Source organism: Nerophis ophidion, linkage group LG29 (genome assembly GCF_033978795.1).
Source record: "Nerophis ophidion isolate RoL-2023_Sa linkage group LG29, RoL_Noph_v1.0, whole genome shotgun sequence".
Lineage (NCBI taxonomy): Eukaryota > Metazoa > Chordata > Actinopteri > Syngnathiformes > Syngnathidae > Nerophis > Nerophis ophidion.
Window position 1 is genome coordinate 13,725,311 of NC_084639.1, and position 26,587 is coordinate 13,751,897.

At 38.8% G+C, this 26,587-nt stretch overlaps 3 protein-coding genes across 8 annotated transcripts; all 3 read left to right on the plus strand.

Moving 5' to 3' along the window:
* Positions 1-356: 356 nt before the first annotated feature.
* Positions 357-2,278, plus strand: LOC133546088 (uncharacterized). 2 transcript variants are annotated; one of them, XM_061891929.1, is made up of 6 exons: positions 357-466; positions 548-892; positions 1,208-1,534; positions 1,616-1,741; positions 1,812-1,855; positions 1,937-2,278. In XM_061891929.1, the coding sequence occupies exons 1-6, from the start codon at positions 424-426 to the stop codon at positions 2,027-2,029; spliced, it is 978 nt and encodes a 325-aa protein (XP_061747913.1). In that variant the 5' UTR covers positions 357-423; the 3' UTR covers positions 2,030-2,278. The 2 variants fall into 2 exon arrangements, with proteins under 2 accessions (XP_061747913.1, XP_061747914.1); XM_061891930.1 differs by having other exon boundaries at positions 1,616-1,711.
* A 4,378-nt stretch (positions 2,279-6,656) lies between these two features.
* Positions 6,657-11,270, plus strand: LOC133546092 (uncharacterized). Its single transcript, XM_061891933.1, has 5 exons — positions 6,657-6,737; positions 6,819-7,169; positions 10,570-10,601; positions 10,676-10,719; positions 10,797-11,270. Exons 1-5 carry the CDS (start codon positions 6,695-6,697, stop codon positions 10,930-10,932), a joined length of 606 nt encoding a protein of 201 aa, XP_061747917.1. The 5' UTR covers positions 6,657-6,694; the 3' UTR covers positions 10,933-11,270.
* Positions 11,271-17,718: 6,448 nt separating this feature from the next.
* Positions 17,719-26,096, plus strand: LOC133546084 (uncharacterized). Of its 5 annotated transcripts, none has more exons than XM_061891918.1 (6): positions 17,719-17,834; positions 17,915-18,265; positions 19,180-19,506; positions 19,588-19,713; positions 19,786-19,829; positions 19,915-20,244. In XM_061891918.1, exons 1-6 carry the CDS (start codon positions 17,744-17,746, stop codon positions 20,050-20,052), a joined length of 1,077 nt encoding a protein of 358 aa, XP_061747902.1. In that variant the 5' UTR covers positions 17,719-17,743; the 3' UTR covers positions 20,053-20,244. The 5 variants fall into 5 exon arrangements, with proteins under 5 accessions (XP_061747902.1, XP_061747903.1, XP_061747906.1 ...); XM_061891919.1 differs by having other exon boundaries at positions 19,588-19,683; XM_061891920.1 differs by lacking the exons at positions 17,915-18,265; positions 19,180-19,506; positions 19,588-19,713; positions 19,786-19,829; positions 19,915-20,244 and adding exons at positions 24,214-24,558; positions 24,857-25,171; positions 25,248-25,373; positions 25,433-25,476; positions 25,559-26,096 and having other exon boundaries at positions 17,787-17,834.
* The last annotated feature ends 491 nt before the right edge of the window (positions 26,097-26,587 follow it).

Here is a 26,587-nt window from a genome sequence, read left to right on the forward strand (position 1 = left end):
TTAGATTATTAGTTTATTGATGTGCTCAAATCTGCAAAGACAAAACAATAATTGCTTGCATAGTTATTACTAGTAAAATGGTTAATAGTCCGTATTTATATAGCTTTCTACTAAATCTGTAATGATACCAAACGCGGTTTGCATTATGTATTCTAAAGGGCTTTGTAAATAAAGTTGGTGTGGTATGGTATCACATTCACCATTCCCACCCGAGTACACAAAAAGAACCACTGTGAGAAAATGAAAGAAAGAGACTGGAAAGTTTGGTTGGACATATTTCCACTGAGGTAGAGGCGGCACTGATGAGCCAATGAGATAGCAGCGAAATAGTTCCCTCCCATTTGGTTTGATGTGGTTCAAGTCAATAACGTTAAGATACTGTCTACATGGTCTGATGTTCACTTGGTCAAACGAGAGGAGAAAATGTGGATCGTGCTTCATCTGCTGCTCCTGCTCCAAAGTGGAGGTAAGTCCATGCTCAGTTCCAATGGAGACATGTTCATACTGTACATGACTCTTATTAATATGTCTTCTTTTCTCTATTCAGCAAGTACAGGTGCCTACAACTTTTCCACTCAGACTTTTGGACCTGGACAAAGTGTCTCTCTTGCATGTTCCTACAAGGATATCAGAACTCCGACGTACTTAATTTGGATGCGATTTGTTTCTGGAATCTTTCCTGAAATTTTATATAGAACGTATACTTACGATTCAGGCTCTGTTGAACATGGAACATCAACTACTGCACATCGCATCACAGCCAAAAAAGAACAAGGAACATTTCTTCTGCAAATTAGTCCAGTAGAGAAAAGTGATACTGCTATCTACTACTGTTTAAAAGTGAAATCAGGTCAACTCTCTTTTTTGAAAGGAACATTCCTTCAGGTCACAGGTAAATATGACAACAAATAATTAGAAAACAGTTTGAATCAACGATTTCACATATTTTAATTGTTACATAACATTTGTTTATAGATAAAGATGTTGACTTTACTACTCTTCCAATAATTCAGCCTTCCAATTTCCAAATGAACAAATATTTTATTGTGATGAACATGATTTTACACGCACTACAAGGAATATAACCTCTGCATTAACACATCACAGTAATTTTTAGCTTCATGATTTCAACAGAAGTGAATGTCGATCTGTGGAATCAAAGTCAGAGAATGCTGAAAGACTTCAATTTGTCTTGTACTCTTCCCAGAACCAGAACCCTCCGTGTCCGTTGTCTCTGAAGTCCAACCAGGACCGCCTGTGAAGTTGCAGTGCTCAGTCCTCTCCCACTCTGGGAATGACATCTGTCAGGATGGACACAAAGTGTCCTGGTTCAGAACTGGACCAGAAAGTGTCCATCCCAGCTTTGTTTACGCTCATGACGAATGCAAGGAGATCAAAGATAATTCCACACAGAAATGTGTCCACACTTTCTCAAAGAACGTCAACTCCTCTGATGCTGGAACTTACTTGTGTGCTGTGGTCACATGTGGGAGGATGTTCATGGGAAATCCAATACAAGTCAACAACACCCAAGGTAAATATTAAATCATTAGTATTGACAGATTCATTGCAAGTGTTTTCTTTTCCTTAAGTCTTTTCTATTTTAACCATCTAGATTCCAGCAGCTGTGATTCAAACAACTATTTGTTCTTTGTCTCGAGTGCTTCTTTGGTCTTAAACTTCCTCTTGTCGGCTTTCCTCATCAAAAAGAGTAGGAATAAAATCAGTTTTTGCTGCAAAGGTACGAAAAAAAAAGCACATTATCAATCATCATTAGTGTGTTCTTTTTTTATTCGTCTTCAATTTTTCAGCTGGTCCACAAACACTCGATGAAACGTTCAGTCGCGTCCAGCAGGTAAAAGGAAGTTTGAAGAAAAGTTCTGTGCATCTTTGCTTTTCAGCTTCTTCGCATGTCTCACATGATTTGTTTCCTCAGAGAGACGAGTACACTTTGGTATATTTCAAGCCGACCATTGTCTCCAGGAAAACTGGCAGAGCGAGGCAGACAAATACGAGGGCAGCAGAGTAATTCAGCACGTACACTGACGTGTGTCTTCATGACTCAATTCTTACCACACAAAATTAAAATTTGTCCTGATACACATTCTGTTTATTGTACACGTTCTTATACTTTTTCCCTGTGAGAAAATGTTAACCGAGACACAGAGATGAGGTAAGACTAATAAGCTCTGCATCTTCCTGCTCCCATTTTATGTGAGTCTAAAAGTGATCATCTTCTTGTCAAACATGTTTAAATAAATTATTCCAATACTGCAAAGAGGCTTTGGAAATGTTTGTAAAAGTTGATTTTACCTCTATAGGCACATTTTTTGCATTGAAAAAATCCAGAAGCACACCACCATCAGAAATCATTGAAAAATGAAAGTCAGTTAACAGTAAAAAGTCGTCGCGCAATTGTTGGATACGACTTTAAAGCATAACCAAGCATGCATCACTTTAGCTCTTGTCTCAAAGTAGGTGTACTGTCACCACCTGTCACATCACGCCGTGACTTATTTTGAGTTTTTTGCTGTTTTCCTGTGTGTGGTGTTTTATTTCTTGTCTCGCGCTCCTATTTTGGTGGCTTTTTCTTTTTGGGGGGTATTTTCCTGTAGCAGTTTCATGTCTTCCTTTGAGCGATATTTCCCACATCTACTTTGTTTTAGCTATCAAGAATATTTCAGTTGTTTTAATCCTTTTTTGTGGGGACATTTTTGATTGTCATGTCATGTTCGGATGTATATCGTGGACACTGTCTTTGCTCCACAGTAAGTCTTTGCTGTCATCCAGGATTCTGTTTTTTTTTTTTATTTTGTTGCCAGTTCAGTTTTTAGTTTCGTTCTGCGTAGCCTTCCCTAAGTTTCAATGCTTTTTCTTAGGGGCACTCATCTTTTGTTTATTTTTGGTTTAATCCAGGGGTCCCCAAACTACGGTCTGCGGGCCGGGTACCGCCCGCCAGCGTCCAAAATCTGGCCCGCGGGAAGTCCCAAGTAAAAAAAAAAAAAAATAATTATATAGTTTTATTTTTAATTTTAATTTTTCTTCAAATCTTTTCTTTACTCTCCTAGCTGCTTAGGCAAATCATGCATTTTCCCATCGATACCTTGACATCTTCAGCGGCAAGTGCGTGCTCAATTAGTGCGCGAGGAATATATATATATATATATATATATATATATATATATATATATATATATATATATATATATATATATATATATATATAAATACATACTATAAAAACAGTACCACTTTTTATATTTTCCTTTGTTTGGTTTTATTGTAGCAACATGGTGGTTAAAGTTTTGAAGACTTGTATATGCGTGTGCGTGTTAATATATGTATATATATACATATATATATATATATATATATATATATATATATATATATATATATATATATATGTATATATATATATATATATATATACATATATCTGTATATATATATATATATATATATGCAGATATATGCATATATATATATATATATATATATATGGATATATACATATTTACACACACACACACACATATATATCGAAGTGGTAGAAAATGGATGGATGGATGGATGGATATATATATATATATATATATATATATATATATATATATATATATATATATATATATATACATCATATCTATCCATCCATCCATTTTCTACCGCTTGTCCCTTTTGGGGTCGCAGCCAGTTGCTGGAGCCTATCTCAGCTACATTCGGGCGGTAGGTGGGGTACACCCTGGACAAGCCTGTCCCCCGGCCAAATTATTTTAACCTAAAGCGGCCCCCGAGCCAAAAAGTTTGGGGACCCGTGCTTTAAGCATTAGACACCTTTTTACCTGCGCTCTGCCTCCCGCTGTTTCCAACATCTACAAAGCAATTAGCTACCGGCTGACAGCTACTATATGGATGAGTATTACACGGTTACTCTGCCGAGCTTTAGACAGCACCGACATTCAAAAACAACACATATAAACACATATAAATACTGGTTCCTATTTTTTTTTAACCCAAATATGTGAAATTAGTGGTCGAAAAACACTGCTATAGGGCACTCATTGAAATACTTGGAAATCTAAATGATCAAAACAATGTTTTTTTTCTTCATCTTTAGAAAAAACATGTTTGCATTTGTTTTTGATTTATTGTGATTTCAAAGTAAACTGAAGTAAGTAACATCAAATGTAATATGGTGAAAGATGTGAGTAGTAGGTCTATCCATGGAAACTAATGACAAACTTTGTACTTTTGTACTGACTGCCAAGATAAATATCCCCCATGTTTGTTTCTAACATCACTATCCAACATCCATGTGTATGCTGATGATAATGCAACACTTCTTACTGCAAACTGTAAATAAAAAGTATCAAACATTTTCAGTATTTTTCCTGTGTGCAGTCATTGCAGAAATCATGCATGAAGTGGAAGTAAACTTGGACAGGAAGAACAACTCTTCTGAGTTCACTCTTTTTTTTAAATTTTGAAGGTTAACCACATAAAGTTTCAACTTCAACAGTGTTTGTTAGAGAGAGTAGCTCATTTATTTATGAGAGTCAACTTTTAATTGTGTGTGCCGGAGAAAGAGTTTCAGAGCGAGTGAGACAAACAAAGGTTTTTGTGCACTAAAACACGTGCAAACTTGACAGCACACGCAAAACGGATCTACTAGACACGAGTGCGGAGGATTGCGCCTCCTAATTCAACAAAATAGGGAGCGCAATCCATTTAGCGTGTCTGCCTTCATGAAAATGCAGGATATGCTGATTATCACAATGTCCTCAATACTAGAAGGAGATGCAAATATAATTTAGCACACACAATGTGATTTCTTGAGACTTAAACTGTTATGCAGCCACAGCTTGTGTCTTGTTCAAGCATTTATGGCACAGTTACGCACAAATGGCTGCAAATGTTGATTTGTTTTGGTGTTTGATGGCATTTTTTTATGGCGATTTTTTTTCCCCATATAGAAGATGTATAAATGATGTACAAACCCCGTTTCCATATGAGTTGGGAAATTGTGTTAGATGTAAATATAAACGGAATACAAGGATTTGCAAATCATTTTCAACCCATATTCAATTGAATATGCGACAAAGACAACATATGTGATGTTCAAACTGATAAACTTTTGTTTTGTTGCAAATATCTATTAACTTTAGAATTTGATGCCAGCAACGCCTAACAAAGAAGTTGGGAAAGGTGGCAATACATACTGATAAAGTTGAGGAATGCTCATCAAACTCTTATTTGGAACATCCCACAGGTGTGTAGGCTAATTGGGAACAGGTGAATGACATGATTGGGTATAAAAACAGCTTCCCAAAAAATGCTCAGTCTTTCACAAGAAAGGATGGGGAGAGGTACACCGCTTTGTCCACAACTGTGTGAGGAAATAGTCAAACAGTTTAAGAACAACGTTTCTCAAAGTGCAATTGCAAAAAATTTAGGGATTTCAACATCTACGGTCCATAATATCATCAAAAGTTTCAGAGAATCTGGAGAGATCACTCCACGTAAGCGGCGTGGCCGGAAACCAACATTGAATGACCGTGTTCTTCGATCCCTCAGACGGCACCGTATCGAAAACCGACATCAATCTCTAAAGGATATCACCACGTGGGCTCAGGAACGCTTCAAAAAACCACTGTCATTAAATACATTTGGTCGCTACATCTTTAAGTGCAAGTTAAAGCTCTACTATGCAAAGCGAAATCCATTTATCAACAACATCCAGAAACGCCGCCGGTTTCTCTGGGCCCGAGAGTATCTAAGATGGACTGATGCAACGTGGTAAAGTGTTCTGTGGTCTGACGAGTCCACATTTTAAATTTTTTGGGGAAATATTCGACATTGTGTCATCTGGACCAAAGAGGAAGCGAACCATCCAGACTGTTATTGACGCAAAGTTCAAAAGCCAGCATCTGTGATGGTATGGGGGTGCATTAGTGCCCAAGGCATGGGTAATTTACACATCTGAAAGACAATGCCAAGCCACATTCAGCACGTGTTACAACAGCGTGGCTTCATAAAAAAGAGTGCGGGTACTTTCCTGGCCCGCCTGCAGTCAAGACCTGTCTCCCATCGAAAATGTGTGGCGCATCATGAAGGGTAAAATACGACAGCGGAGACCTCCGACTGTTGAACGACTGGAGCTCTACATAAAACAAGAATGGGAAAGAATTCCACTTTAAAAGCTTCAACAATTAGTTTCCTCAGTTAACTTTACTTTAACTTTACTTTAACTGTACTTTTCCAAAGGAAGGTTCAGCCGCTAAAATGATTCTTAAAATAATTAGTGGAGGATTACTGGTTACTGGTTGGGGCCAGTGAACATGAAAAACATTAACTCTTGTCTTAGCAAAATCCAGCACAAGTGCTATATAATTTTTTGATTCGTACAAATCTGCAGACAAAAAAAAAAAAAAAATGACTTTGCCACATAAATACTGTATAGTCAACAAAAGAAGGTAAAAAAAAACAAACCACAAAAAAAACTGAGAAAAAGATACAAAGGGACTGGAAAGTTTGGGTGGAGATATTTCCACTGAGGTAGAGGCGGCACATGACGACCAATGAGATGGCAAAAAAATAGTTCCCTCCCATTTGGTATGTGGTGGTTCAAGTCAATAATCTTAAAATACTCTCTGGATGGTCTGATGTTCACTTGGTCAAACGAGAGGAGAAAATGTGGATCGTGCTTCATCTGCTGCTCCTGCTCCAAAGTGGAGGTAAGTCCATGCTCAGTTCCAATGGAGACATGTTCATACTGTACATGACTCTTATTAATATGTCTTCTTTTTTCTCTTCAGCATCTAAAGGTGCCTACAAATTTTCCACTCAGACTCTCGGACTTGGACAAAATGTCAGTCTGATATGCCCCCACGAGAAAACTCTGGATGTTGAATACTTATTTTGGATCCGACTGATTTCTGGAAACACTCCTGAAATTTTAGCCGCAAAGCCATCTTTGGATCCAGGACCTGGTTCTGTTGAACCCGAGACATTGATCCAACAGCCGCGCGTCACGGCCAGAAAAGAAACAGGAACTTTTGTTCTGGAAATGAGTAATCTACAGAAAAGTGACACGGCTTCCTACTTCTGCTTGAAAGTGAACAGAACTAACATGACCTTTTTAAATGAAACATTTCTTCATATCACAGGTGAGAATCTCCACAATAGCTATACTTTAGGACAGCAAATCCAGAAAAATACTTTAAAGAAAGGTAATAAATGTGTTTGGAATTGATTGATTGAGGGAAATAATTATTTGATCTACCTACCAGCAAGAATTCAAACCCAGCAAGAAGCTGATGACAAATCAGAAATGGGTTGAGGAGCCGGGTCACCTTGAAGGAGCTCAGAGTAGAGAATCTTCTCCTTCGCATAGTTGGCATACATGTGTGCCACCTCGGCACTTCTTTAGTGAGGTGTTCCAGGCATGCCCTGCTGGATCGAAGCCCCAGAGTAAAATGATAGGATACACTGGAGGGATAGTGTCTCTCAGTAGGCCTAGAACGTCTCAGGTTCTCTCCGGTGGAATTGGAAGAGCTGGTACGAGACCAGGAGTCTGGGCCTCCCTGCTGGAACTGATTTGGCCTGTAATAATTGTGTCTGTGAGAAAGATTCACTGAATTACACAAGAGGAGGCTGTTAATGATGTCAATGGTGTTGGGACCACCGAGTCACCAAGAGAACTAAGACTTCTCTCCAATGTATCACCCCCCCCCCCCCTTGATCTTAAGCCCCCCTGATCTTAAGGACACACTGCAAAAAGTCAGTGTTCAAAAACAAGAAAAAAAATACAAAAATGAGGGGTATTTTACTTGAACTAAGCAAAATTATCTGCCAATCGAACAAGAAAATTTGGCTTGTCAAGACTTTCCAAAACAAGTAAAATTAGCTAACTTCAATGAACCCAAAAATACCTCAAAATAAGTATATTCTAACTAATAACAAGTGTACTACTACAGTATACGAGTAAGAATTTTCTATTGTTTCATTAAAATAAAAACGGCAAAGTCATTTGGCTGTCATCTGTTTTAATATGAGAAACAATTGTGTCAAAGTCATGATTTGTTTTACATTCTTGAAATAAGAAATTCTTACTTTAAAAAGTAGTTTTATACTTGTAAATGTTGATGACACAGCTTTGCAACATTTGATATTCTCGTTTCAAACATGTTTTACTCAATATAGGTCATAAAATCTCAGCTGCAAGCTGTAATATCTTATTGAGATCATTTAGGACCTAAACACTTAAAACAAGTAAAAGACTCTAACATAAAATCTTATGTATGGCCGCGCAAGTACCAGGATGCCCTAAATGTTCATAACACACCCAGCCGAGTCCCGTGGGGAGAGGGGATGAAAATTGGAAAAGTCAGCAAAAGTCCCAAAAATGTTCAAAATACCTACACAGGTTCGAGTCCCACAAGTTCCGCCGCCGGCCGGGATGCCCAAAATGTCCAAAACGCACCCTGCAAAGTCCCACGGGAAGGTGGGGAGGAAAGTGAGAAAAGTCGGGGAAATGTTCAAAAGTCCCACCCGGGTTCGAGTGTGCACTCAAACTCAAACTCGAACCCGGTTGGGACTCGAACCTGGGTGGGTATTTAGAAAATTTGGGGGGACTTTTGCCGAATTTTCTCATTTTTCTCTCCTACTTCCCGTGGGACTTTGCTGGGTGCGTTTTGGACATTTTTTGTATCCCAGGACTTGTGTGGCCGGCAGCGGGACTCGTGGGACTGGAACCCCGGGGAGGTATTTAGGACACAATTGGGACTTTTGAACATTTTGGCCGCCTTTTACCCCTCTTCTTCCCCGCCTTCCTGTGCACCATTGCTGGGTGTGTTTTGGACACTTGGACAAAAATAGTTTCAAGCATATTTTACTCAAAATAGGTCATAAAATGCCGGAAACAAGCTGTAGTATCTTACTGAGATCATTTAGGAGCAAAACCCTTAAAACAAGAAAAAGACTCTAACATAAAATCTGCTTAGTGAGAAGAATTATCTTACCAGACAGAAAATAAGCAAATAATACCCTTATTTGAGATATTTCATCTTACTTAGATTTCAGTTTTTGCAGTGCACATGTGATGTGGTCAGATGAGACTAAATTAGACCATTTTGACATTGACTGTTTGCAGACCGAGAAATACTGAATATTAACCCCAAAACTCCAATCCTAATGTCCGGCTTGGGGTTTGTTTCTCTGCTAAAAGTATGTCCAGGAAGATTTCCTCAAATAGAGGGACTGATGAACAATGTACCGTAAAATCTTGGATCAGAACCTCTTGACCTCAGCCAGAACACCAAGGGATTGGTCTTCTAGTACAGTGGTACTCAAATGGGGGTGCGCGTACCCCTGGGGGTACTTGAAGGTATGCCAAAGGGTATGTGAGATTTTTAAAAAATATTCTAAAAATAGCAATAATTCAAAAATCCTTTATAAATATATTTATTGAATATTACTTCAACAAAATATGAATGTAAGTTCATAAACTGTGAAAAAAAATACAGCAATGCAATATTCAGTGTTGACAGCCAGATTTTTTGTGGACATGCTCCATAAATATTGATGTTAAAGATGTATTTTTTTGACAAGAAATGTTTAGAATTAAGTTCATGAATCCAGATGGATCTCTATTACAATCCCCAAGAGGGCACTTTAAGTTGATGATTACTTCTATGTGTAGAAATCTTTATTTATAATTGAATCACTTGTTTATTTTTCAACAAGTTTTTAGTTATTTCTATATATTTTTTCCAAATAGTTCAAGAAAGACCACTACAAATGAGCAATATTTTGCACTGTTATACAATTTTGTAAATCAGAAACTGATGACATAGTGCTGTATTTTACTTCTTTATCTCTTTTTTTCAACCAAAAATGCTTTGCTCTGATTAGGGGGTACTTGAATTAAAAATATGTTCACAGGGGGTACATCACTGGAAAAAGGTTGAGAACCACTGTTCTAGTATAACCATGAACAGACTCATACGGACAGGACAACTGAGTGCTATTATCTTGGATTGGCCTGGTTAGTTTAAGGGCTGTAATCTCAGAGGAAAAACCTTCAGGATTTTGTAAAGAGGAGTTGAGTTGAGTTGAGTTTGACTTTATTTCGAACATGCATGCATAAAACATGATACATCCCAATGTTCAAGTTTCTCTATTATCGAAGTGGACCAAATCCCTTCTTAGATTTGTGCAACCCTGCTGACCAACAACAAAAAACAAGTATGTGTTCTGTGTTTGCCAATAAGGTTTTCCTCACTAAGTACCAAATCATGGTCTTTGGAAGGCAGTAAACCTACAAAATCAGCACTCGTCCGATGAACACAGCCCTCAAATATTCAAATGATCATATTTGTATATGCACAACAAGAACTGTAACCTCCACATTAACACATTGCAGAACTTTTTGTGCGGGATCAAATAAATAAATATGACTTTGTATCCAGACTTACCGGAACCAGGACAATCTGAAGGTCTGCTTTTGGGTTTCTTGAGTGCTGCTTTGGCCTTAGGTTTCATCATGTCTGCCTTCCTCATCCACAGGATTAGGACAAAAAAGTGGTTTTGCCACAAAGGTAAGAGAAAATACTCATTATTAATCATCCTCAGTAGACAATAATAGACGGCTGTTTCATGCTCAACTTTTCAGCTGGTCTACAAAGACTCGATGAAACGTCCAGTCGTGTCCAGCAAGTAAGAAGGACGTCCGTGGAAAATTTCTGTGCATTTTTGCTTCTTCTTCTCATGTCCCACATGACCTGTTTCCTCAGAGAGACGAGGACTCTTTGGTTTATGCCGTGCCGACCATCGTCAGCAGGAAAGCCGGCAAAACGAGGCAGACAAATACCAGGGCAGCACAGGAATCCAGCACATACGCCGACGTCCATCTTTGTGACTCAGTTCTGACGATGCGAAATTAAAAAGTGATCTGACACTGCAAAGGGACTCTGGAAATACTCGTAGGTTAAATGTTGCACTAAGCTGCATTCGCACGTGTGGTTCGGTGCTCTGGTCTGGAACCAACAATCCCAAAAAATATCCTGCAGTTTTCTTGGAGTTCAGTTTTTGACATTGTGGCTGTGCAGTGAAGTACATATGCATAAAGTACAGATTTGAACAAAAATATGGTTTATTCTATCTTTGTCCCCTGTGTTTACTTCCAACATTACTGTGCAACATGCATGTGTATATATATATATATATATATATATATATAGATGATAATGCAATGGTAATAACTGCACACGGTCAATAAAAAACATTTCTTTAGTAATCCTGCTGTGTGGAGTCATTGCAACAATCGTGTTTGCTTGAGCAGGGGAATAAATATGGTCGCACTTTATTTTTTCAAAGGTCAACCACGACAAAGAAGAAATTTTCCATGCAGCATTTGTGTCAGTAGGCCTGAAGAGTGTGTGTGTGTGTGTGTGTGTGTGTGTGTGTGTGTGTGTGTGTGTGTGTGATTGAGAGGCTGACTTTGAGGAAGTGAGTGATTGGTGGTGCTCTAAGTTGAACAAAAATAGATTTAACCTACAAATTGTAAAAACGGATATTTATTATATAGATATATATACAGAGGTGGGTAGTAACGCGCTACATTTACTCCGTCACATCTACTTGAGTAACTTTTGGGATGAATTGTACTTCTAAGAGTAGTTTTTATGCAACATACTTTTACTTTTACTTGAGTATATTTATAGAGAAGAAACGCTACTTTTACTCCGCTCCATTTATCTACATTCAGCTTGCTACTCGCTACTTTTTTTTTTTTATCAATCTGTTAACGTTTGTTTTGGTTTGTAAACAGACCTTCAAAGTAGGATCTACGCATGCCTGCGTTTCACCAATCACATGCAGTCACTGGTGACGTTGGACCAATCAAACAGAGCCAGGCGGTCACATGACCGTCACACGTAGAACCCGACTTAAACAAGTTGAAAAACTTATTGGGGTGTTACCATTTAGTGGTCAATTGTATGGAATATGTACTGTACTGTGTAATCTACTAATACAAGTTTCAATCAATCAATCAATCAATCAATCAATCAATCAATCAATCAATCAATCAATCAATCAATCAATCAATAATTCAATCGATCAATCAATACTTACTTAGCCTATGGTGCTGTTAATTTATTGTGGCTCAATGTACCATTTTTTAGTTTTATTTTAATGTACTATTATTTAATATATATCATTGTTTTAGTTGCTTAAGAGATATTCCTGGCTCTGAATTTGCTCATTGCTATTTTTATGTTTTTGTGCATTATTTGTTGCCGTAATCAATAATCAAACAGGTTACTCATCAGTTACTCAGTACTTGAGTTGTTTTTTCACAACATACTTTTTACTTTTACTCAAGTAAATATTTGGGTGACTACTCCTTACTTTTACTTGAGTAATAAATCTCTAAAGTAACAGTACTCTTACTTGAGTACAATTTCTGGCTATTCTACCCATCTCTGAATATATATATATATATATATATATATATATATATATATATATATATATATATATATAATATATATATACATACAATGTGTTTTAGAGATGTCTGATAGTTTTGGACTGCCGATATTAAATGCTTTAAAAAATGTAATATCGGAAATTAGCGGTATTGGTTTAAAAATTATCTGTATCGGTTACAAAAAGTAAAATTTCTGACTTTTTAAAACGCCGCTGTGTACAGGACGTAGGGAGAATTACAGAGCATCAATGAACCTTAAAGGCACTGCCTTTGCTTACCGGCCCAGTCACATAATATCTACCGCTTTTCACACACACAAGTGAATGCAAAGCATACTTGGTTAACAGCCATACAGGTCACACTGACAGTGGCCATATAAACACCTTTAACACTGTTACAAATATGCGCCACACTGTGAACCCACACCAAACAAGAATGACAAACACATTTCGGGGGAACATCCACACTGTAACACAACATAAACACAACAGAAGAAATACCCAGAACCCCTTTCAGCACTAACTCTTCTGGGACGCTACAATATACACCCCTGCTACCCCCTACCCCGCCACCTCAACCTCCTCATACTCTCTCAGGGAGAGCATGTCCCAAATTCCAAGATGCTGTTTTGAGGCATGTTAAAAAAAATAATGCACTTCGTGACTTCAATAATAAATATGGCAGTGCCCTGTTGGCATTTTTTTCCAGAACTTGAGTTGATTTATTTTGGAAAACCTTGTTACATTGTTTAATTCATCCAGCGTGGTATCACAACAGAATTAGGCATAATAATGTGTTAATTCCGCGTCTGTATGTGTCAGTATCGGTTGATATCGGAATCGGTAATTAAGAGTTGGACAATGTCGGAATATCAGATATTGGAAAAAAAGCCATTATCGGACATCTCTAATATATATATATATATATATATATATATATATATATATATATATATATATATATATATATATATATATATATATATATTTATATATATACATATATATATATATATATATATATATATATATATATATATGTCCATCCATCCATCTATCCATCCATTTTCCACCGCTTATTCCCTTTGGGGTCGCGGGGGGCGTTGGTGCCTATCTCAGCTACAATCGGGCGGAAGGCAGTGTACACCCTGGACAAGTCGCCATCCAAACAATACCCCGTTTGTTGACAAGAAGATATGACAGCCATGCAAGCACATTCAATCTCTTTATTAAGCAGAAGTAACACAATCTGGTGAAAAGATTCAAAAGAGCCGGCGTCAGAGTGCGCTGCTAAGTGCTACAGCAAAGAAACACAGCTCTCCTGAAACCTTCGATGATGTCACACGTCACTAGTGTCAGAGTTATTTGTTGTTGAACCCCAAGATGCAGAGATGGAGGCAGGCATGGAATGTGAAAACATGATTTAATTAAATACTAAGACAAAAACAAAACCAAAAGGGTACAAACACAAAGCGCGCACGAGGCGGATAATCAAACAAAAGGAGCTAGCCTGGGAGCTAGAAAATAACGAACAGGAGCTTAGCGTGGAAGCTAGCGGGTAGCGAACAAGCAAACAGAAGTCGTACTTGTATAATGAAAAATAAAACGGAAGCAGGGAACAAAAAACAGTAAGCTACAAACATCAAGTCAATATAGCTGCAAAGACAAGGTACGACACAACAGGAGCGATAAAACATCACAAGAGCGACTAGACGTGACATCGACAAGACAATACAAATGACAATACAATGATCCAGCAACTGACACAAGACAAAGAAGGTACAAATAGGAGCCGGCTGATTGGCAACCGGTGTGGCCAGATGCCAATCAGCTGCAGCTGAAGGGGAACACAGCACTTAGGGAACAAGACAGGAAGCTGACAAAATAAGAGCAATGGACAGGAACTAAGGACAGGAAATGCTAAACACACTGAGGAGGAACGCGGCACTCAGGGAACAAGACAGGGAGCTGACAAATTAAGAGCACTTGACAGGAACTAAAAGACAGGAAATACTAAACACAGGAAACAGACAAATGCAGAGGAAAAAACTAAAACATAGACAAACTGTCAGGGGCAAGCCTGACAACTAGGCAACAAGTCCCACCTTATAAAAGCACAGATTTCGCACACTGTACTCTTATATTAAACGTCTCTCATATACATATGCCTGATATTTAAAGTTTTTGGTTTATTTTAAGTAACGTATTAATTACTTTCACTAGATATTAATTACATGTATTGAAGAGTAGTTATGTTTGTATTTGTGTAGGAGGGCGTGGTCTGCGCGACGCCTGCAGGAATGGGGTGTGTATGGCTTGTTCTCAAAGCCAGCGGCAGGTGAGTGGATTGCCCAGCTGGATCTTGTTATCTAATCACCTGCAGCCTTTACTAGCAGCAGTCGGGCCGAGACGTGTTGTTGGAGTTGGAGCCAGAGAGAGAGAGAGAGAGAGAGACACGGACAGAAAGAGGGAAGACCAGAGACACGCCGGACTGGAAAGTCATGAATATATTTCTGGAAAGCAATCCATACTTGTGCGTATGTCAATAAAAACTTGCTCATACCTGTACACCGTGCTCAAGACAGATCCATCGAACTCAGGAGAACCAACCACAAGCAAAGACGTTCACAGTAGTCAATTACTTTTTTGGTAAAGTAACAAGTAGCTATAATTAAATATATTTTTTAAGTAGTTTTCAGACCACTGGTTGTAATACTAGCAAGGAGCAAACTGATTATGAATTCCGCTCGTGTATTCTTTGTAAACAACAGTAGTGGTTCATGGTTCTCAATGCAACCTTGTGGAGTAGATTTTTAAAAAGGACACAAAGGTCTCCTACAGCCACAGCTGGTAATGCCAAGGTGGTTTGCCTCTGTGTTGATTAGTAAAAATAAATAAATTGATAAATAAATACATCACGCATCAGGCAATGTCTATAGACTCAGAGATTACTGAATAGAGATGTAATTAAATCGTGAACAGTTGTTTGTTATACTTGGAGTGGAACCTTTGAAGTTTTTCACCCCAAAAGTCTTACAGTTCTGAATGTCATCACAGTTTGTGTTCTAAATATCCGAAATTCAAAATATTGTGGAACTTTTTTTTGGCCGGAAATGTATCGATAGATAGATAGTACTTTATTGATTCCTTCAGGAGAGTTACCTCAGGAAAATTAAAGGGGAACATTATCACAATATCTGAAGGGTTAAAACCAATAAAAATCAGTTCCCAGTGGCTTATTTTATTTTTTGAAGTTTTTCTCAAAATTTTACCCATCACGCAATATCCCGAAAAACAGCTTCAAAGTGCCTGATTTTAACCGTCGTTATATCCACCCGTCTATTGTCCTGTGACAATAGACGGGTGGCGGATATCACAGAAAGGTATAGCATAGTAGGTCAGATTCAGACTCGTATGATGTATTGAAACGGATGGTTGGAGTGTGGAGGCAGATAGCGAAAACGAAATTCAAGAAGAAACTGAAGCTATTGAGCCATATCACGACAGACAGCGGCACGGCAGGAAGCAAGGACGAATTCGGCGATCGCCTTCTAACCAACGATTGGTATGTGTTTGTTTGGCATTAAATGTGGGTGGAGGGAAAGCCTGGATGCAAATATAGCTACAAATGAGGCATAATGATGCAATATGTACATACAGCTAGCCGAAATAGCATGTTAGCATTGATTAGCTTGCAGTCATGCCGTGACCAAATATGTCTAAATTGCACATAAGTCAATAACATCAACAAAACTCACCTTTGTGATTTTGTTGACTTTATCGTTGGAAATGCATCTGATTTGAGTGTCGCAGGATATCCCCACATTTTTGCCATCTCTGTGCCATCTCTGTTGTAGCATAGCTGTCGTCGGTAAAGTGTGTGGAACAAACGAGGGACTTTTGCATCTTTTGGCCACTGGTGCAACTTGAATACGTCGATTGGTATGTGTTTGTTTGGTATTAAATGTGGGTGGAGGGAAAGGCTGGATGCAAATATAGCTACAAATGAGGCATAATGATGCAATATGTACATACAGCTAGCCGAAATAGCATGTTAGCATTGATTAGCTTGCAGTCATGCCGTGACCAAATATGTCTAAATTGCACATAAGTCAATAACATCAACAAAACTCACCTTTGTGATTTTGTTGACTTTATCGTTGGAAATGCATCTGCTTTGAGTGTCGCAGGATATCCACACATTTTTGCCATCTCTGTGCCATCTCTGTTGTAGCATAGCTGTCGTCGGTAAAGTGTGTGGAACAAACGAGGGACTTTTGCATCTTTTGGCCACTGGTGCAACTTGAATACGTCGATTGGTATGTGTTTGTTTGGTATTAAATGTGGGTGGAGGGAAAGGCTGGATGCAAATATAGCTACAAATGAGGCATAATGATGCAATATGTACATACAGCTAGCCTAAATAGCATGTTAACATCAATTAGCTTGCAGTCATGCCGTGACCAAATATGTCTGATTAGCACATAAGTCAATAACATCAACAAATCTTATCTTTGTGATTTCGTTGACTTTATCTTTGTAAATGCATCTGCTTTGAGTGTCGCAGGATATCCTCACATTTTTGCCATCTCTGTCGTAGCATAGCTGTCGTCGGTAAAGTGTGCGGAACATACGAGGGACTTTCGCATCTTTTGGTCGCTGGTGCAACTTGAATCCGTCCCTGATCGTGTTGTTACACCCTCCGACAACACACCGACGAGGCATGATGTCTCCAAGGTACGGAAAACAGTCCAAAAAACGGAAAATAACAGAGCTGATTTGACTTGGTGTGTGTAATGTGTTTGAGAAAATGGCGGACTGCTTCACGTTGTAACGTCACGGGTGAAAGGTCATTGTTCCGACAGGCCAACAATTGAAAGGCGTTTACATCGCCAAATTCACCTTTTTAGAGATCGGAAATCGGTTAAAAAAAAAAAAAGTCTTTTTTCTGCAACATCAAGGTATATATTGAGGCTTACATAGGTCTGGTGATAATGTTCCCCTTTAAAATGTGACACATCTGGAGAAAAACATAACTGTAAAATGTTTTCTTTGCCACATAAATACTGCAAGGTTATTGAAAGTAGTAAAGAAAAAGAACCACCTTGAGCAGATCGTACAAACAGACTGGAAAGTTTGGTTGCACATATTTCCACTGAGGTAGAGGCAGAACAGATGAGCCAATGAAATAGCAGCAAAATAGTTCCCTCCCATTTGGTTTGATGTGGTTCAAGTCAATAATCTTAAGATGCTGTCTACATGGTCTGATGTTCACTTGGTCAAACAAGAGGAGAAAATGTGGATCGTGCTTCATCTGCTGCTCCTGCTCCAAAGTGGAGGTAAGTCCATGCTCAGTTCCAATGGAGACATGTTCATACTGTACATGACTCTTATTAATGTGTCTTCTTTTTCTCTTCAGCATGTACAAGTGCTTACAACTTCTCCTCTCAAACTGTTGAACCTGGACTAAATGTCTCTCTGAAATGTCCCCACGGCAAAGTTGGAACTTGGAACTACATATTTTGGTTCCGACTCGTCGCTGGCAACTCACCTGAATTTTTGTGTTCGATAACATTTGACAAGTCAGGGTCTGTTCATCGTGGATCATCAAATACTGGACATCGCATCACAGCCACAAAGGAACAAGGAACAGTTGTCCTGCAGATTAGACAAGTAGAGAAAAGTGATACAGCGATCTACCACTGTCTTGAAGTAAATTCATATTTGAACAACATGACATTTTTGAATGGGATATTTCTCCAGGTCACAGGTAAATATGAAAAAAATACTTTAAAAAACAGTTCAAATCAGGGGTCGGGAACCTTTTTGGCTGAGAGAGCCATGAAAGCCAAATTTTTTCAAGTGGATTACCGTGAGAGCCATATCATATGTTTTAACACTGAATGCAACTAAATGCATGCATTTTTTAAGTAAGACCTACATTTTTAGAGTATAAGTCTTTTATTTTATATTATTCTGAAGCTAACCAATAATAAATAAAATACTTCTTTGGCAACACTAAATTGGCCCTAGTGTGTGAATGTGAGTGTGAATGTCGTCTGTCTATCTGTGTTGGCCCTGTGATGAGGTGGCGACTTGTCCAGGGTGTACAGCGCCTTTCGTCCAAATGCAGCTGAGACAGGCTCCAGCAACCCCCGCGACCCCAAAAAGGACAAGCGGTAGGAAATGGATGGGTGGACTTCTTAACATTGATGTGACTTCTTGCACAGGTGCGGTTGGAAATGGATGGATGGACTAAAATGCATAAGAATGTTTTATATGTTGAAGGTTATTTTTAACACCGATTACCAGCGGAATTATTTATTACTAATCGTGTTAAGCAATGTCAGCTCAGATGTATCTGAGAGCCAGATGCAGTCATCAAAAGAGCCACATCTGGCTCTAGAGCCATAGGTTCCCTACCCCTGGTTTAATTGTTACATAACATCTGTTTATAGATAACAATGTTAACTTGACTACTCTTCCAATGATTCAGCCTTCAAATGAACAAATATTTTATTGTGATGAACATGTTCTTACACGCACTACAAGAAATATAACCTCCTCTGCATTAACACATCAGTATTTTATTACCGTCAATATCTCAACAGAAGTGAATGTCGATCTGTGGAATCAAAGTCACAGAGTGCTGAAAGACTTCAATTTGTCTTGCACTCTTCCCAGAACCAGAACCCTCTGTGTCTGTTGTCTCTGAAGTCCAACCAGGACCGCCTGTGAAGTTGCAGTGCTCAGTCCTCTCCCACTCTGGGAATGACATCTGTCAGGATGGACACAAAGTGTCCTGGTTCAGAACTGGACCAGAAAGTGTCCATCCCAGCTTTGTTTATGCTCATGATGAATGCAAGGAGATCAAAGATAATTCCACACAGAAATGTGTCCACACTTTCTCAAAGTACGTCAACTCATCTGATGCTGGAACTTACTTGTGTGCTGTGGTCACATGTGGGAGGATTTTCATGGGAAATCCAATAAAAGTCAACAACACCCAAGGTAAATATTAATTCCTTAGTATTGACGGATTCATTACAAGTGTCTTCTTTTCCTTAAGTGTTTTCTATTTTAACCATCTAGATTCCAGCAGCTGTGATTCAAACAACTATTTGTTCTTTGTCTTGAGTGCTTTTTTGGTCTTAAACTTCCTCTTGTCAGCCTTCCTCATCAAAAAGAGTAGGAATAAAATCTGTTATTGCTGCAAAGGTACGAAAAAAAAAAAGCACATTATCAATCATCATTAGTGTGTTCTTTTTTTATTTGTCTTCAATTTTTCAGCTGGTCCACAAACACTCGATGAAACGTTCAGTCGCGTCCAGCAGGTAAAAGGAAGTTTGTAGAAAAGTTCTGTGCATCTTTGCTTTGTTTTCAGCTTCTTCGCATGTCTCACATGACTTGTTTCCTCAGAGAGAAGAAGAATCGTTGGTTTATTCCATGCCGACCATTATCACCAGGAAAACTGGCACGGCGAGGCAGACAGCAGAGGAATTCAGCACGTACACTAACGTGTGTCTTCATGACTCAATTCTTACCGCACAAAATTAAAATTTGTCCTGATACACATTCTGTTTATTGTACACGTTCTTATACTTTTTCCCTGTGAGAAAATGTTAACCAAGACACAGAGATGAGGTAAGACTAATAAGCTCTGCATCTTCCTGCTCCCATTTGATGTAAGTGTAAAAGTGATCATCTTCTTGTCAAACATGTTTAAATAAATTATTCCAATACTGCAAAGAGGCTTTGGAAATGTTTGTAAAAGTTGATTTTACCTCTCTAGGCACATTTTTTGCATTGAAAAAATCCAGAAGCACACCACCATCAGAAATCATTGAAAAATGAAAGTCAGTTAACAGTAAAAAGTCGTCGCGCAATTATTGGATACAACTTTAAAGCATAACCAAGCATGCATCACTATAGCTCTTGTCTCAAAGTAGGTGTACTGTCACCACCTGTCACATCACGCCGTGACTTACTTTGAGTTTTTTGCTGTTTTCCTGTGTGTGGTGTTTTATTTCTTGTCTCGCGCTCCTATTTTGGTGGCTTTTTCTTTTTGGGGGGTATTTTCCTGTAGCAGTTTCATGTCTTCCCTTGAGCGATATTCCCCCCATCCACTTTGTTTTAGCAATCAAGAATATTTCAGTTGTTTTTATCCTTCTTTTTGGGGACATTTTTGATTGTCATGTCATGTTCGGATGTATATCATGGACACCGTCTTTGCTCCACAGTAAGTCTTTGCTGTCGTCCAGCATTCTGTTTTTTTTTTTTTTTACTTTGTAGCCAGTTCAGTTTTTAGTTTCGTTCTGCATAGCCTTCCCTAAGCTTCAATGCCTTTTCTGAGGGGCACTCACCTTTTGTTTATCAATTCATCCATTTTCCACCGCTTACTCCCTTTTTGGAGTTGCGGGGGCAGCGGTGCCCATCCCAGCCACAATTGGGCGGAAGGCGAGGCCCACCGCGGCCAATCGCCATCTAATCACTGGGCCAACACAGACAGACAACATTCACACACTAGGGCCAATTTAGTGTTGCCAATCAACCTATCGCCAGGTGCATGTCTTTGGAGGTGGGAGGAAGCCAGAGTACCTGGAGGGAACCCACGCAGTCACCGGGAGAACATGCAAACTCCACAGAGAAAGATCCCTTTTGTTTATTTTTGGTTTAAGCATTAGACACCTTTTTACCTGCACACTTCCTCCCGCTGTTTCCGACATCTGCAAAGTAATTAGCTACCGGCTGCCACCTACTATATGGAAGAGTATTACACGGTTACAATTTTCAGACTATAAATACTGGTTTACAAACTTTTTTTTTTAACCTAAATAGGTGAAATTAGTGGTTGAAAAACACTGCTATAGGGCACCCATTGAAATACTTGGAAATCTAAATGATCAAGACAATGTTTTTTTTTTCATCTTTAGAAAAAACATTTTTGCTATTGTTTTTGTTTTATTGTGATTTCAAAGTAAACTGAAGTAAGCAACATCAAATGTAATATGGTGAAAGATGTGAGTAGTAGGTCTATCCATGGAAACTAATGACAAACTTTGTACTTTTGTACTGACTGCCAAGATAAATATCCCCCATGTTTGTTTCTAACATCACTATCCAACATCCATGTGTATGCTGATGATAATGCAACACTTCCTACAGCAAACTGTAAATAAAAAGTATCAAACATTTTCAGTATTCTTCCTGTGTGCAGTCATTGCAGAAATCATGCATGAAGTGGAAGCAAACTTGGACAGGAAGAACAACTCTTCTGTGTTCACACTTTTTTTTTTATTTTGAAGGTAAACCACATAAAGTTTCAACTTCAACAGTGTTTGTTAGAGAGAGTAGCTCATTTATTTATGCGAGTCAACTTTTAATTGTGTGTGCCGGAGAAAGAGTTTCAGAGCGAGTGAGACAAACAAAGGTTTTTGTGCACTAAAACACGTGCAAACTTGACAGGACACGCAAAACGGATCTACTAGACGCGAGCGCGGAGGATTGCGCCTCCTAATTCAACAAAATAGGGAGCGCAATCCATTTAGCGTGTCTGCCTTCATGAAAATGCAGAATATGCTGATTATCACAATGTCCTCAATACTACAAGGAGGTGCAAATATAATTCAGCACACACAATGTGATTTCTCAGGACTTAAACTGTTATGCAGCCACAGCTTGTGTCTTTTTCAAGCATTTCTGGCACAGTTACGCACAAATGGCTGCAAATGTTGATTTGTTTTGGTGTTTTGCTGGCATTTTTGTTATGGCGATTTTCTTTTTCCCATATAGAAGATGTATAAATGATGTACAAACCCCGTTTTCTATATGAGTTGGGAAATTGTGTTAGATGTAAATATAAACGGAATACAATGATTTGCAAATCATTTTCAACCCATATTCAGGTGAATATGCTACAAAGACAACATATTTGATGTTCAAACTGATAAACTTTTGTTTTGTTGCAAATATTTATTAACTTTAGAATTTGATGCCAGCAACGCGTGACAAAGAAGTTGGGAAAGGTGGCAATAAATACTGATAAAGTTGAGGAATGCTCATCAAACTCTTATTTGGAACATCCCACAGGTGTGCAGGCTAATTGGGAACAGGTGAATGACATGATTGGGTATAAAAACAGCTTCCCAAAAAATGCTCAGTCTTTCACAAGAAAGGATGGGGCGAGGTACACCCCTTTGTCCACAACTGCGTGAGCGAATAGTCAAACAGTTTAAGAACAACGTTTCTCAAAGTGCAATTGCAAGAAATTTTGGGATTTCAACATCTACGGTCCATCATATCATCCAAAGGTCCAGAGAATCTGGAGAAATCACACCACGTAAGCGGCGTGGCTGGAAACCATCATTAAATGACCGTGACCTTCGATCCCTCAGACGGCACCGTATCAAAAACCGACATCAATCTCTAAGGGATATCACCAAGTAGGCTCAGGGACGCTTCAAAAAAACACTGTCATTAAATACAGTTGGTCGCTACATCTTTAAGTGCAAGTTAAAGTTCTACTATGCAAAGCGAAAGCCATTTATCAACAACATCCAGAAACGCCGCCGGTTTCTCTGGGCCCGAGATTATCTAAGATGGACTGATGCAACGTGGTAAAGTGTTCTGTGGTCTGACGAGTCCACATTTTAAATTGTTTTTGGAAATATTCGACATTGTGTCATCCGGACCAAAGGGGAAGCAAACCATCCAGACTGTTATTGACGCAAAGTTCAAAAGCCAGCATCTGTGATGGTATGGGGGTGCATTAGTGCCCAAGGCATGGGTAACTTACACATCTGAAAGATAATGCCAAACCATATTCAGCACGTATTACAACAGCGTGGCTTCGTAAAAAAAGAGTGCGGGTACATTCCTGGCCCGCCTGCAGTCACGACCTGTCTCCCATCGAAAATGTGGGGCGCAATATGAAGCGAAAAATACGACAGCGGAGACCCCGGACTGTTGAACGACTGGAGCTCTACATAAAACAAGAATGGGAAAGAATTCCACTTTAAAAGCTTCAACAATTAGTTTCCTCAGTTAACTTTACTTTAACTTTACTTTAACTTTACTTTAACTTTACTTTAACTTTACTTTAACTTTACTTTAACTTTACTTTAACTTTACTTTAACTTTACTTTAACTTTACTTTTCCAAAGGAAGGTTCAGCCTCTAAAATGATTCTTAAAATAATTAGTGGAGGATTACTGGCTACTGGTTGTGGCCAGTGAACATGAAAAACATTAACTCTTGTCTTAGCAAAATCCAGCACAAGTGGTATATAATTTTTTGATTCGTACAAATCTGCAGAGACGAAAAAAAATAAATGACTTTGCCACACAAATACTGTATAGTCAACAAAAGAAGGTAAAAAAAAAACAAACCACAAAAAAAAAAACCGTGAGAAAAAGATACAAAGGGACTGGAAAGTTTGGGTAGATATATTTCCACTGAGGTAGAGGCGGCACATTACGACCAATGAGATGGCAGCAAAATAGTTCCCTCCCATTTGGTATGTGGTGGTTCAAGTCAATATTCTTAAAATACTCTCTGGATGGTCTGATGTTCACTTGGTCAAACGAGAGGAGAAAATGTGGATCGTGCTTCATCTGCTGCTCCTGCTCCAAAGTGGAAGTAAGTCCATGCTCAGTTCCAATGGAGACATGTTCATACTGTACATGACTCTTATTAATATGTCTTCTTTTTTCTCTTCAGCATGTACAGGTGCTTACACCTTTTCCACTCAGACTGTTGGACCTGGACAAAATGTCTCTCTGATATGTCCCAGCGGGACAACTCAGAATGTTCAACACTTCTCATGGGTCCGTCTTGTTTCTGGAACCTCTCCTGAAATTGTAGCTAAAACGGCATCTTACGATTTAGGCTCTGTTGAACGTGGAACATCGAAAACTGGACATCGCATCACAGCCAAAAAAGAACAAGGAACATTTGTTCTGCAAATTAGTCAAGTAGAGAAAAGTGATACGGCGATCTACTACTGTTTGAAAGTGGAATTAAGTCAACTCTCGTTTTTGAAAGGAACATTCCTTCAGGTCACAGGTAAATATGACAACAAATAATTAGAAAACAGTTTAAATGAACAATTTTTACATATTTTAATTGTTACATAACATCAGTTTATAGATAACAATGTTAACTCAACTACTCTTCCAATGATTCAGCCTTCAAACGAAAAAATATCTTATTGTGATGAACATGTTTTTACAAGAAATATAACCTCTGCTTTAACACATCAGTAGTTTTTTACCTTCAAGATATCAACAGAACCAAATGTCGGTCTGTGGAATCAAAGTCACAGGTTGCTGAAAGACTTCAATTTGTCTTGCACTCTTCCCAGAACCAGAACCCTCCGTGTCTGTTGTCTCTGAAGTCCAACCAGGACCGCCTGTGAAGTTGCAGTGCTCAATCCTCTCCCACTCTGGGAATGACATCTGTCAGGATGGACACAAAGTGTCCTGGTTCAGAACTGGACCAGAAAGTGTCCATCCCAGCTTTGTATATGACGAATGCAAGATCAAAGATAATTCCACACAGAAATGTGTCCACACTTTCTCAAAGAACATCAACTCCTCTGATGCTGGAACTTACTTGTGTGCCGTGGTCACATGTGGGAGGATTTTCATGGGAAATCCAATACAAGTCAACATTAAAGGTAAATATTCGTTGATCTTTATTGATGGATTCATCAAAAGTGTTTTTTCACAAGTGTTTTTTTTATCATAATCTAGATGTTGGCAGCTCTGATTTAAACAAGTATGTTATAATCGTCTTGAGTGCTGCTTTGGCCTTAAGTTTCATCATGTCAGCTTTCCTCGTCAACAAGATCAGGACAAAAAACAGTATTTCCTGCAAAGGTAAAAAAAACCCACATCATTAGGTTCCTCTTTGATGATTTATTTTCAATTTTTTTTAGCTGGTTCACAAACACTCGATGAAACATTCAGTCGCGTCCAGCAGGTAAGAAAAGTTTGTAGAAAAGTTCTGCATCTTTGTTTCGCTTTCTTTTTCTTGTCATGTCTTACATGATTTGTTTCTTTAGAGGGACGAGGACTCTTTGGTTTATTCCATGCCGACCATTGTTACCAAGAAAACTGGAAGAGCGAGGCAGACAAATACGAGGGCAGCAGAGGGGTTCAGCACGTACGCTGACGTGCGTCTTCAAAACTAAATCCTCCTCTTCTGATTTACCAAAGTATTCTCTTATAAGAGTTGTGTTGACTTTCTGTAAGACTTAGCGCAGTGTGCTGAAAGATGCAAGACTTGTTGATGAAGATAATCCAAAATGTTCTATATGTTCAGGTTATAGACTGCTATTTTGTTTTCACGACTTGAACCCTGCTCTTTATACAAGGCTGCGGCTACTAATAGATATTCAAGGGTTCATAAACTAAATTTGCTCTTTAGTGCCGCACTCGTGGCTCCCTTGAGCTTTTTCAAAAATGTATGAAAAGGGAAAAGATGGTGGAAAAAAATTTAATTTTAGTTTTAATGTTGTTTTTGTAAGAGAGCAAACATGACACACACCTTGCTAATTGTCATAAATCCCACTGTTTATATTAAACATGCTTCACTGATGAGAGGATTTGGCGAGCGCCGTTTTGTCCTACTAATTTGAGGGGTCCTTCAACGCACCGTAGTTTGTTTACATGTAGCTGCCACACTGAGAAAAGAAAATCAGTCAAAGCAAGCCTGGGCCCCTGGAAAGGGAGTCCAGACTGAGGCCAAGGAAGAAAGCCATCGGCTGCTGGGGTGGGGGGAACATGGCTAGTGACAGGAGCAGACCCAACAAAGCAACCAAGAGAGCCGACTCCACCCTCGACGGCCCACCAATATAAACACTTACATCATGTGTTGCCTGCATTGTAAGACAACACGAGGCGGTCGCAGCTTGATGCGGGGTTTTGTTCTCCCGGGATGCAAACGGACTTTTCGGGACCAGGCGTGAAGGTAGGAACATATTCATTTTGTCAAGACAAACGTGCCGTTCACACGAGAAAAAAACAAACTCAAAAACTTAACGCAGGAAACACAGAAGCTAAACACTTAACATGGACTATGGCATGGAACA

What these genes read in the sequence shown, in the direction of transcription:
- LOC133546092 (XM_061891933.1), top strand. Translation starts at nt 6,695, where the DNA reads ATGTGGATCGTGCTTCATCTGCTGCTCCTGCTCCAAAGTGGAG. An exon ending in GCTCCTGCTCCAAAGTGGAG is followed by an intron (nt 6,738 to 6,818) that starts GTAAGTCCATGC and finishes TTTTCTCTTCAG; the next exon opens with CATCTAAAGGTGCCTACAAA. An exon ending in AACATTTCTTCATATCACAG is followed by an intron (nt 7,170 to 10,569) that starts GTGAGAATCTCC and finishes CCTCATCCACAG; the next exon opens with GATTAGGACAAAAAAGTGGT.
- LOC133546088 (XM_061891929.1), top strand. Translation starts at nt 424, where the DNA reads ATGTGGATCGTGCTTCATCTGCTGCTCCTGCTCCAAAGTGGAG. An exon ending in GCTCCTGCTCCAAAGTGGAG is followed by an intron (nt 467 to 547) that starts GTAAGTCCATGC and finishes TTCTCTATTCAG; the next exon opens with CAAGTACAGGTGCCTACAAC. An exon ending in CGTTCAGTCGCGTCCAGCAG is followed by an intron (nt 1,856 to 1,936) that starts GTAAAAGGAAGT and finishes TTGTTTCCTCAG; the next exon opens with AGAGACGAGTACACTTTGGT.
- LOC133546084 (XM_061891918.1), top strand. Translation starts at nt 17,744, where the DNA reads ATGCTGTCTACATGGTCTGATGTTCACTTGGTCAAACAAGAGGAGAAA. An exon ending in AATCTGTTATTGCTGCAAAG is followed by an intron (nt 19,714 to 19,785) that starts GTACGAAAAAAA and finishes TCAATTTTTCAG; the next exon opens with CTGGTCCACAAACACTCGAT. An exon ending in CGTTCAGTCGCGTCCAGCAG is followed by an intron (nt 19,830 to 19,914) that starts GTAAAAGGAAGT and finishes TTGTTTCCTCAG; the next exon opens with AGAGAAGAAGAATCGTTGGT.